At 34.1% G+C, this 12,830-nt stretch overlaps 1 protein-coding gene across 3 annotated transcripts; it reads right to left on the bottom strand.

The window, feature by feature from the left end:
- Window positions 1-8,193: 8,193 nt before the first annotated feature.
- Window positions 8,194-10,099, bottom strand: LOC131642346 (probable N-acetyltransferase HLS1-like). 3 transcript variants are annotated; one of them, XM_058912608.1, is made up of 3 exons: window positions 9,733-10,096; window positions 8,686-9,235; window positions 8,194-8,520 (listed from the first exon to the last, which is right to left on the bottom strand). In XM_058912608.1, exons 1-3 carry the CDS (start codon window positions 10,015-10,017, stop codon window positions 8,246-8,248), a joined length of 1,110 nt encoding a protein of 369 aa, XP_058768591.1. In that variant the 5' UTR covers window positions 10,018-10,096; the 3' UTR covers window positions 8,194-8,245. The 3 variants fall into 3 exon arrangements, with proteins under 3 accessions (XP_058768591.1, XP_058768590.1, XP_058768589.1); XM_058912607.1 differs by having other exon boundaries at window positions 8,194-9,235; window positions 9,823-10,099; XM_058912606.1 differs by having other exon boundaries at window positions 8,194-9,235; window positions 9,733-10,095.
- Between the last annotated feature and the right edge of the window lie 2,731 nt (window positions 10,100-12,830).

Below are 12,830 nucleotides of genomic sequence, written 5' to 3'. Positions count from 1 at the left end.
ATGACAATTCGTGCTTTGTATCTAGGGTTTGGGTTATTCTCTTCAGACTAAAGTTTGAACAACCACTTGTGTTTTAAAGGCTTTCTTCCGTTTGGTAATTTCACCAAGTTATACGTCTAGTTCTCCTTCAGTGACTGTAATTCTTCTTGCATGGCTTGCATCCATTTGACCTTGTCATCGTCTCAATCGTTTCCATGAAGCATTGACGTTCACCTTCATCGGTGATAGTGACATACTCATCTAGGAAATATCTTCTTGATGATTGTCTTAGTCGCATGGATCTTCTCACTTGAAGTCCTTGGTCCCTCTGATCAATCTCTACCAGTTTTCCTCTCTGTATTCCCTAACCTTGTTCTATTTAGTCAGGTTGCTCCATATGATGGGGTTGAGTGTCTAATCAGATTCAATATCTCTTTAAGAAATCTATCCCCTTGTGTTTTGTACCATAATGGTCTTTGGCATCTTATATTGAATATCATGGATTGTATGATCTTCATAAAATCCCATAATTATGCTTTAAACAATCTTCTTGTTTGCAAGATCCCATAATCGGAAACCAAGTTCATCTCTTGGTGAACCAAGGTATATGCACTCCTTTGTCTTAGCATAGAATATGGACAAATTCCCTACACCCGAATACTCTCAATTGATTTTATGAGGCTTTCTTTCCCTACCATACTTCATCTGGTATCTCTCTATTCAACGGTCTTGAAGGGGACAAGTTTATCAAATCAACCGCAGTTCTCACTACTTCACCCCCAAAATGCAGGGAAAGATAAACAAGGGAGAAACTAATGTTTCTCAAGGTGCAACCAAATAATTGTGGCACAAACAAGTTGGCCACATGAGTGAAAAGACATGACTTTCTCTACAATCGTTTTGTTGATATACTCAGCTAATCCATTAGTTTAGGGAGTCTTGGGAGGTGTTCTCTCATGTTTTATCCCATGATCTTAACAATATGCTTCAAATGGATATAAGTATTCACCTCTATTGTCACTTTTTATGCATTTCAATTTTCTTCCAGATGCTCGTTCTATATAGGCGTGAAGCTCCTTAAAGGTTTGTAGAACTTGATCTTTCTTCTTCAATGGATACACACACACACACACACACACACCTTTCTGGAGTGATCGTTGTGGTGGACTGTTAGAATCCAAAATGTGGATAGTTTATTAATAACTTTTGTGGTATTTCGATAACTCTTCTCCTTACTTTCGATTCAATTATGGTTTATAATCGTGTCAATAAATAAAATCGAGTTTAGTAGTAAATATATTCTTTATTAGCTTTTCTTATGTATTTTGTAGGTATTTTGCAAAATGGGGAAGTTTTGGATGGTAGAAGGTCAACATGGCACTTTGGAGCAAGATTTAAGGCCTTTTTGGAGAAGTCATGTGGAGCAAGGGCCGCTGAGCGGCGGTCTAGCGCGCTTTCCAGTAGCGAGAGATAATTTTTGTTGATCCAGCTCCGCTTAACGGCCTTAGGCCGCTTAGCAGACCCTTGTGTGGCAGCAGATATTTTTAGTGCTCTGCTTAGCGGCCGTCTGTGCGCTAAGCGGGGTTACTTTTTCAAGTGTGCTACTTTTAGGCACTGTGAGATATTTTGTGAATCATTCTTATCTTCTTTTTTATAGCAACCAACAACACACTCTAGGACAAGAGAGGAAGAAAGAAAAACTCATTTCATTCAAGATTTCTCAAGCATTTTTTTCATCATCTTTAGATTCTCATGCTAGGAGATCTTGTTTTGATGTTTGTTGTTGAATCTATGGAGAGCTAAACTCCTCATGTGTTAAGATTAGAGGTAGTTAGCTTGTATAGTATGTATTTAGTTTGATCTTTTGTATATGAACCTTGTTGATGATTAATATATGGTGAATATCTTTGTTATTCATGTTTATATGTTCTTTTTATACACTATTGAGAGATATGTTTCAAATCTTGACCTAAAGGATATTCATCTATCAATAAACAAACTCTAGAGATTGATTTGTGAGTTGATAATCACTTGTATCAAGCTTTAAAGATTATTATGTTAATTGTCGGCATGAGAGATCATTTGACGATTAATATAATAACATTCACGACATTGCATTAGAGATAAACGGTATCGAGAGGATACGTGGTTGTATTAATCTTTAATATGTTCATATACATAATCATCAAAGTATATACAAAGCAAGCTAATGAAAACTAATCTTGACACAATTTTACCAAACTGTTTTTAAACCCTAAGTTATTGTCTTTAATTTCTTTTCATGCTCTTTATATCTTATGACATTAAACCCTTTCAAAATCTTAACTCAAAATACCTTAAACTGTAGAACGGCGGTAATATCGCTTCAATCCCTGAGGAAACGATAAAGGAAATACTTACCCTTTTAACATGGACTGGGACAGCGCCTAACCCAAATACAACGAGAGGCCCAAACTCATCTTATCCCAAGTGAAGACCCATCCTCGCTTCTTGTCATCAGGGTTCACACTTGCATGTACGTTAGACATGAGCTACACTGCGTTTAAACCGGCACGCCCACGAGCACCTCAGACAGCACTGTGGACCAAGCAGGACTCACCATGGTGTCCCGAAAAGACGCTCCCTGAGAGCATCTCTCTCTTACCTTTTCACTGAGGACCCTCCTCCTCATAGGGTTCCTCCATCCATAACCCTCCGAATAAGGTGGAGTCTGCGCACTCCCGAAATGACTGTGTCTCCCCTAGAACTTCGAAGAGGTTGACCCAAGATTGTCGAATGGCGAGATCTTAGCCCAACGCTATGGGCTATAAATATCCTCTTTCACTAAAGGGTCAGGTAACTTCAATTGTACTTGCACTCTGATTGCTCTATCTTCTCACTTTGGCATCAGGACCTTGCAGGTACACCCCCTCCCAGTACATAGAAGCCATATTCGTTGGAGGCCACAAAGATCCGTCTGATCAGGTACGATCAATAGTCAATAAAGGTAACAAAGTATTTTGCACCACCAAGATACCTTTTAGATGTAGAGCAAACATCCAAGTGAACAAGATCTAGGATTTTCTTCCATCTTCTTGCAACATCTGATCATTGAAAAATATACTCTGTATTGTTTTCCCGCTAGGAATTCTTCATAGGATTCAAGTAGTTTTTCGTGGTTATTTTAAAGACGATCTTTAGCAAGAATCTCTAAACCTTTATCGCTCATGTGGCCAACTCGTTTGTACCACAATTCCTTGGTTGCGTATTGAGAAACATTAGTCTCTCCCTTATTTATCTTTCCCTGCACGATGTACAGGGAGCCTTCCTTTTTGTCACGAGCAACTGTCATGCTCCCTTTGCTAAGCTTCCATCTACCATCACCAAACTGGTTTATCATCCCCTGATCATCCAACTTTCTTATTAAAATAAAGTTTAGACGCATTTCTGGTACATGTCTTACTTCTTTCAACACGAGCTTATTGCCATTATCAGTGATCAAAGTCACTTTGTAAATACCTGTTAGACGAGGAAAACTTATCTAGATGGGGGTAAGTAGATCCCCAAGTTAAAAACATCTGTTTAAAAACTGTTTTAGAAACGTGAAAAAAATATGGCAAGCGGAAGTGAAATCCTAGATCAAACAAAGTCGTTTAATCTGAACCAGTCATTGGAAACCTGCATATGCGTAAGAATTCAAATGGAATATGAAGAAATGATACGAACACAATACAATATTTTCTAAATCAATCATTTTACTATGATCACCATGATAACCTATTTCCAATGAAACTAATTGATATACAACACACAATTATGAAAATATATTAAACAGTTGGTGTGCACCTTGATATTTTAGATTTTCCTTTTTGACTTTGTTGATTTGAAATCTCAATTACAATTCTAAGAATTGTAATCTAATAAACAATGCAATTTCAAGTTTGACACAAATGATTTTTCTATACGTATCAATGCACAATCAATGAATTAAACAATTTGTGATTTAACGTAAAATATCGAAGTAAGGAGATAGAGAGAGAGGACACGAGGGTTTGTTTAGACAGTTCACCAATTGTCCTCATTATGCCTACGCATGTCCTCAATTCCAACAGAATTGACATAAACAATCTACTATGCAAAATCTATTTTACAAGAGAAATGTAGCAATCCAACCCTACAAACCATATGTTTGATGTTGATCCTAGTACTTTTCTTCCCTTGATTTGAGTTTGATCAAGTCACCAACAATACCAATATGATTCAGTGCCTCGTGCTACTTATTTGCAAGAAACATTCGTTCTTCAAGTCTTTCACTCAGTCGAATACGAATTGTGAATTTTTGTCACCCAAGATCTCCAACCGATTCACCATCTCACGCTACTCCTTTGCAAGAACCTCTCGTTCTTCAAAGTTTTTACTCTATCGAATTTGAATTGTAAAATCTTGTCAAAACCCCCAAATGAACACCATGATCTTGGAGGATAAACCCTCACAATTTTTCAAACGAAACCCCCAAATATTCTCAACCCAATTTATCCGAAACACAAACCTAAATTGGACGTTATCAAACAAAATCTAGATGACACCCAAACAAAAAATGAGTATGTGTAGTTTGTTTGTGTGTATGAATTGATTGTGAGGTTAAAATAGAAATCTTTGTATGTGTTTATAGTTTCATTAATTTGGAAACATGCATGTATGAGGTATTTTTATCTGTGCAAGTTGGAGGCAAAAGGAAACAAGAAGTTAAGAAAAAGTTATGCAAAATTTCAAGTTTATAACAGCATGTGTCAACACATACGAGTCTTGTCGACTTATATCAGTGCATGTGTCGAAAAACATCAGGTCATGTGTCAACTCATGAAAAACATAAGCTACAAGCTTTAAAAATGGGTTGCATGTATCGACAAGTAAGTCGTATGTGTCGACTCATGGAAGAAATATTGCTTCTATGTGTCGACCTGAAGACATCCATGTGTCGACCTGAAGACATCCATATGTCGACACATCAAAACAAAGGCTACAACCTTTATTAACGCAGTAAATGTGTTGACTCATAGCTCGTATGTGTCGACACATAGACTTGTTTTTTTTAGAAAAATCCTTAATTTTGATGCATGAAAACTTTTTTTTATGTTTAAAACCTTTTCTAAACTATTCTAAATGCATTCTAAGTTTCCTAATGGAAAGGTGCACATAATGACTCAGAGATGTCATTTAATATACATAAATGCTAAAGTTATTCTAGTTTTGACATCATGCAAAACATCTAACGGGAAAGTGCACTCACAATACCAACAATCTTGCTTGTAACGTGGTTTCCCATCTTCACCGTACCGAAATCTCCTCTTTGGTATGATGAGAGTAATTCTTCATGAGGTGTAACGTGGAAAGATTTTCCTTTGTAAACTATCCTAGTGCAGTCATCGAATGCAACATTTTGATAATTTTCATCTCCAATAAGGAAAATATTCTTGTTGTCTGAGGCTTCTGCAGTTGTGGTTCCATCTTCCTTATTCTTCATTGGGTTTATTAAATCTATATGGACTGCTCTAGTCTATTGATATCTCTTCAAGAATCTACACTCAGGTATTTTGTGGCTTGATTTGCCACACTAATAACAACATAGTCTTGTGTGATACTTGGATCTAGCTTATGATCTCCTACGACCTCTTCTTTCACGATTCTTACTCATTCCTCTATTATCAACAATGTTGGCTTCAAATTGGTTGTTGGAGCCTCTTTCCCTCTGTCTCGACATTTCATTTAGCAAGGATTCTATAACTGAATCCATGTCAAGTTTCTCATATGGAGCAGAGTTACTAAGAAAGATGACTAGAGTGTCCAAGCACTCAGGTAGAGAACTTAATTGTATAAGAGTTTGCAACTCATCATATATCTTCATGTCAGCTTTCGTCAGCTGATTCACAATACTTTTGATGGTATTCAAAAGCTCGATCATGTTTTAGTCGTTTGAGTACTCCAATTTCACCAGTCGTCTAACAAGGTGGGTTTTGTTTCTCGGGGTCTTCATTTGAATCAAGGATTAAAGTTTGGTCCACAAATCATACACAAATGTATAAGTTGACACAAGCTCGAATAAACTCCTATCTATGTATTTTTTTTATCATGGCAACTGCCTTCCAATTTTTAAGCTCCCACTCTTTTTATTCCTTTCCTTCTGGCTTATCCTTTTGAGAGATTGGCTCATGCAAATATTTGCAATTTAGATGGTCTTCCATCATCGGCTTCCAATAGGTATAATTATCAGTAGTCAACTTAAACATATCTCCATCATGACTGGTAGAACCCTCCATCTTGAGAACATAGGAAAGTAGTTCCTTCAACTAGGAGATTTTGTAAATAGTGTCGTACACTGAAAAAGTCACTGTAGTTTGTGAATAGTGCAACTAGGAAGTTCCCAAGAAAGAGAGGTGGGTCAATATTGACAAACTTAAATACCAAGTCTTTTCTTAGCCAAAACTTACCCAGACACACTTTCCCAATACTACAATTTATTTCCAACAATAATGATTCTTTTCTAATGTGGAAGATCAAACAATGTCGCAACCACAAAGCATATTAAGAAATTTATTATGAGTACAATACTTTAGTTTTCAAGAGCTGAAACAATGATCTACTACCACTGTTGGGAAATGACCTCCATAATTTTCCTCCACCGTTAACTCAAAATAGGCACTAGTATAAACATGAAATATAAGTTTAATAACACAAATAATTTAGCGAGAAAAAATTTCTCAATGTGAGAAAGGAAAAACCATAAGACCCTTTGACAATAATGCTTGACCCCACAATTTGTAATGAGGAGATCAAAGTTAATAATTAAGCCCAAATTAAATTTGAAGAAAATGTTGAGGCCTAAAACTAATGATGAGAATGAGGACCAAATTTATATTTTAGAAAATATTGAGGTCTAAGTTATTTTTGATGAAAATTTCGAGGCTTAAGTTAATGATGAGGACCAATTTAATCTTGAGGAAAATGTTGAGGCCTAAGTTAATGTTAAGGCCTAAATTATTGTTGAGGAAAATGATGAGGTCCAAGTTAATCTTGATGAAAATGTTAGATGAAGTTGAGAATGAATTTGAAGATAGTGTTTTAAATCACATTGACAACATCTATTAAAAATGCATTATTTCACTATGATTGTTAGTAACGCAATTTTTCAGCAAAACTTTAATTAATTTTTCTTTAGTCACCCATCTCTACAATTTTCATTTGTCATTTCAAATATTTTGGTATCTTTCTTCACAAATTTGTGACATTGAATGCTTGTGATCTATTAAGAATATTACTTGAAGAACACAAACAATATTACTATCATTGGCCTAAGTACATAAACAATATATTAAATATAATCATTTAAATTAAATATTTGTTATAAGAAAGTCTTTGAAGTTATTATTTATGTTACAAATAATAACCAACATAGTTTCTGCAACTTCATCTTCAACCCAATTATACATAAACAATTTAAATGATTCAAACTTTAAAATTTTATTTTAATAGTAAAAGATATTAATTGAAATCTAAATTGCTTTATGTTAATCTAATAAATTATTTATGGTTAACAATAACCAAAATAGCTAGCATTGCCTTGATATTTGGTGAAAAGTGAAACACATGCTAACCAAGTCAATTTTACATTTTTGGTTGATTCCCATGAACTATGGCAACTTTAGACCACCAACATTCCAAATGTGGTTAGGGACAATAATGCTCCAAAACCAATGAAGTAGAAACCAACCAAAACCTAAACTTAAAATGACCAAGTTCCTTTTCCCTTACCTTAGAACATAATAGTTGTCTAACTCTGACTAGAATAAGATAATAGTTACTTTCATGACCTCACATCATAAAATGACTCAAAATCTCTCTCTATGACATGTAAGGGAAGGCCCATATTTTAATGGGAAGTGACAAAATATGAGAGGAGGGTCCATCTCAAAATTTTACCTGAGGGGAATGGACAAAACTTGGACCACTAGGTTGATTGATTAGTCATAGTCATGAAGCACAATATTGGATTACAAACAAGGACACCAAAATTTGGCACCTAAATTATGGATATCTTTAGAGATTTTGTGTCACAAGATGTGAAAGGAACTAGAGAAAAAACCCCTCCATCAAAGATCAAAGATTGGATCATGGATGCATTAATCAAACAAAAACATAAAGAGGGCTTTACTTCATAGACAAAGCAATTCAAATATATTAAAAAAAAAATGTAAGGCCAAGATTTTATTTCTTTTTGAGATATCATACTTTAAACCTCTCTTGGGTCTACAAAAAGAGCTCTTGTTGGTGATGTTTTGGTCAACTCATGAAATGTATTGATTGAAAGTCCTTCATTTTTCAAGGCCTTTATACACCACAAATCCTCAGGGCAAGAAAGTAATTTCCAATGTGGAATATGATGATTGAGTTCATCTCTTCCTCCAACTTCAGTCACAATAATCTTAACCTTCTCATCTTTATTCTCTTTAGCCATATTGTGCACAAATTGACACAAAGCTCTCACTAGCTTCCCTGAAAATGGCCCTTCATGATACACACCATACATAAAATAAAATCCAAAAGGGTTATAAAAATCAGGTAAAGTAGGTAATTTTAAACATGGGAAAATTTTATCAATCAAGCACCAACTTTTTGTGTATAACAAACAACAAAAAGGCACTTTTCCTAATCTCAACTTAAAAATCTCACCACTATTCCAAACACTAAGCATAGCCCAACTTTTTGGTATTTGTCCATTAGGCCCAATATTCATATCATCTTTAAAATATGCCATCCATGTCCCTAAACTCAACTTATTTTTTAGTATATTTCCTATATCATTAGGAAAAAACTCTGTGGACCCCATGAATCTTCTATAGAGTGACTCAGCTTGTTCAATTTTCAACCTTGATATTTCAATGTTGGATGAGATTTTATATGAATGATGGTTCACAGGGTTAACAAGAATAGATGGTGTTCTAAATTTTGTGTAATGAAATTTGTTTATGAAGAGATTGGTTGATGCATGATTCTCTTTCTCTGTTGCCATGTATGCATAGTCCACATCATTTGAAATGAACCATTCTTCTAATGTTGTTACTAGGCTTGAACCAATTCCTTTTCTTCTATGATTTTGTGATACCCTTAAGCCTAAGACATACCCTACTTTTGCCAAATCTTTTGGTGGATGTCCTTGAACTGTTACAACTTTTATTGAGCCTTGAATGACACCAACCAATTCATTGTCCAATTCAGCCACCTAACATCCAATTAACAAGTTAGTGGTCAACATAATGATCAAATAATTAGAAAATAATTTTAAAACATTAGTTTAAATTGCGGTACGTAAATACAATTCTAACTACAATCATGTTTAAAATTGTATTTATAGTTAGACTATTGCGAACTTTTTATATCAAAGTAAATTAGAGAAAATGTAGTTAGTGCAGTCAAAATTGTTGTTGTGATGTTATTGCAGAGACCTTAAAATCTACAATATTATATTTGTAATTATAGTTGCAAATTTTAATATAAAAGATAATTTTGAGGTCACTCTCAAATCTCAATGTAGCAACTTCACAATTGAAATTTCGACTGCATTGACTACATTTTGTTGCAGTATTAATGTTTAAAGTTTGACCGTGATTGCAATTTAAAACCATGCAAGAAAGAAAAAGAAGAAGAATATGGATTGGATTGAAAAAAAAAAGAAAAGAAAGAAGTGGAATCATAGTGTTATAGTAATAGTATATATACCAGCATCATGTACATGGGACTGTTTCTAATCCTACAAATAGGGTCACCCATAGTGTCTGTGAAGAGAAACACACTTTCTGAAGGTCCTACCTCACATTTTCTCTCTAGAATTTCAACTTGAGCTCTATCAGATTGACCTTCATAGCTTCTGATTCTAAACTTATGGAATTCCATATTAAAGTAGAAAGAAATTGAAAGGTGTTTGATGTATGCCTCAACGAAATAAAAAGATGCAAATAGCAAAGAAATGGAACTAACAAGTCTACAAGAAGAATGGTTTGGCATAGACTACATTATGCTAATGATTTATATGCAAAGGATAGGAAATAAAAAACAAAATAAAATAAAATATAAGGTGGGAAGAGAGAGAAGATATGAAATTGAGAGAATGTTCTTTATGAAAATCATCATCAATAACCTAGGCTTCAAAAATAATAGTAGACAAAAGTTTTATTAATAATAGAATGTGTTTTTTGTCTCTAGCTTTTTTATGGTTAGTGGCCACTCATCATATATATGTATGTAGGTTGAGCTAATGTTGTTGCTACTTTTTATTTTCCTTTCTTCCATTAATGATTCATGGTCACTTTATTATGTCTTATGTGACACTTATTTTTTTCTAAAACCATCATTTTCCATGTCCTAATTAATTCCATATATATATATATATATATATATATATATATATATATATATATATATATATATATATATATATATATATATATATATATATATATATATATATATATATGGGGTAGGAATCAATTGACACCAAGATATCTTGACACCAAATCTTACCCATTTATTATTATTAATATAAAGGTTAAGATATATTCACTTAAAAACTAACATATAGTTTTTTAAAAGAATTTTATTTTAGCCTTTAGACTAAGAGGCTTGCTATCTTTACACTCAAAATCAAATAATTTTACCTCTACACCGTATAAAAGACAATAAGTGTATGAGTTGATGTGACATATATAATTATTAAATATAGTTTTTTTAAAACAAAACCATATGCAAATACGCTGTAAGTGTTATGGATAGTGTGAAAATATTATTTCTGTTAGACTAATAATAATAATAATAAAGGGGTAGGATTGTCATGACACCTTAGTGTCAATTGATTATATATATATATATATATATATATATATATATATATATATATATATATATATATATATATAGGAGTGTGTGTTATTCCTACGAGAGTAGCGAATAACCAATGACCATTGTAGTTAATGGTGGTTAGGGCTTGGTAACAGAGGTGAGTGACCATGTATGATGGTGGTTTTTAGCTATGGAGAGAGCAAGTTCACATGAAGTGGGTAACCCGATGTTTTATGCGTGTATATTGAAAATATCATGATATGTCCTTCTAACTTCAAGGGATAAGCTATTTACAGAGACTCTTGGACCTAGAGTTTTCCTGGAAATGATAAGTGCCCATTTGGTCAATGATGTATAGTTTAATCCTTATTTCCTATGGAGACGTGGATAAGCCTAGTGACCTCGGCTTCTCTCTTACCGAAACACGTCTTTTCCCATGTTTCCTTGGATTGGGCGAGTAGGTGATGTAACACCCTAAACCCAAAACTCTTTATTTTCTTTTATTTTTTTATTAACCATTAATCATATTATTCTCCAAAACTCTCACTAATTCTCCTTACCTCCCCAATTTTCGTAAACTTCTATCTTTTCCCTCAAAATCACTTATCCTCTTATTTTTTCTATTATTTTAGTAAATTAAATAAAATTATAATATTTCTACCCTCCCTCATAAAATTAAATAAAATAAGTAATTAATTTAAAAACACACAAAAACTCAATTAATATTTAAACGATTAAAATCGTGGGGTTACAACTCTCCCCACTTAAAGAATTTTTTCCCTCGAAAATTACCTAAGGAAAAAACTCTCATAATACTCTCTCCTCTAGTTCTTTAACCCCCTCGTCACGCTAACCTCAACGGATCATCCCTAACTTGTTTCAAACTCACTCCTGTTGTCTAACGGTTCGGGAAGTGAGTGTCGTGAGTATTTCACACACATGTCGTACACAAGGATACAAACAAGTTAACAAAACTTGGGCCAAAAGAACTGACCTGCTTTGATACCAATTATGTAACACCCTAAATCCAAAACTCTTTATTTTCTTTATTTATTAAAAATAATCCTATTATTCCCCCAAACTCTCACTAACTCTCCATACCTCCCAATTTCCATAAATTTACTATTTATCCTCGTATTTTCTCTATTATTTTTAATTAATTAAATGAAAATTATAATATGTTTACCTCTTTCATAAAATTAAATAAAACAAATAATTAATTCAAAAACACACCAAAACATAATTTATATTCAAATAATTAAAATCGGGGTGTTACAGGTGACACTTAGGGCAAGACGGCTCATAACTACGGGGGACGTATAGGCGTCGCCTCTTCCAAGGACTACAAATTTCCTGTCTTTATTAGACCCTTAAAAAGATATCACTACACAGTCCCTCAATCACAAGGGCTTCGATCAAGGGAAAAGTTCATTTAAATTACAGCGCGTTGGGGCATCTCGAGGCCATAATTCTCCATGGCGAGAGTATATGCTGATCCAGACTGACTAGACCCCAAGTCCTTCATTAGAGGGTATGTGTTAAGCCCGGCCGATGGAACTCTAAGTCCCTCATGTGAGGCATTAGACTTATCAGGTGGGGTTTGCATCAAGCCTTTAAACAAGATTTTAAGTTAAGTCTATTGGGCTAGATTTCATTCGCGTCCCTAAGGCGGGACTTTATGTTGGAAATTATTTGAGGAAACTTTAAGTTCCTCGAGAGGGGAGTTTAAATAAGCATGTTCAATGGGACTCTTATTCCCTCAAGCAAAGTTATGTATTTAACTTAACCGATGAAACTCTAAGTCCCTCATGTGAGGCATTGGACCTCTCGAGCGGAACCTGAAGACTCAAAAGACCCGATTTTGAAAAAAGTCAACCTCTGAAGGATCAGAACATGAAGACTAAGACTCTGAACCTCATCAAGGATCAAAACCTGAAGGTCCCAGATTCAAAAGTATTGCACAAAGCTTAAACTTAGAACTT

This window comes from Vicia villosa, unplaced genomic scaffold (assembly GCF_029867415.1).
Source record: "Vicia villosa cultivar HV-30 ecotype Madison, WI unplaced genomic scaffold, Vvil1.0 ctg.004854F_1_1, whole genome shotgun sequence".
NCBI lineage: Eukaryota > Viridiplantae > Streptophyta > Magnoliopsida > Fabales > Fabaceae > Vicia > Vicia villosa.
The sequence above is the reverse complement of the archived record's forward strand: the minus strand, read 5'-3'. Positions and strand labels throughout refer to the sequence as shown.

Bases quoted from the DNA above. Each gene is read 5' to 3' on its own strand.
- LOC131642346 (XM_058912606.1), bottom strand. From the start codon at position 10,017: ATGCCAAACCATTCTTCTTGTAGACTTGTTAGTTCCATTTCTTTGCTA. The intron at 9,236-9,732 runs GTATATATACTA...ATTGGATGTTAG, and splicing joins GTCCCATGTACATGATGCTG to GTGGCTGAATTGGACAATGA.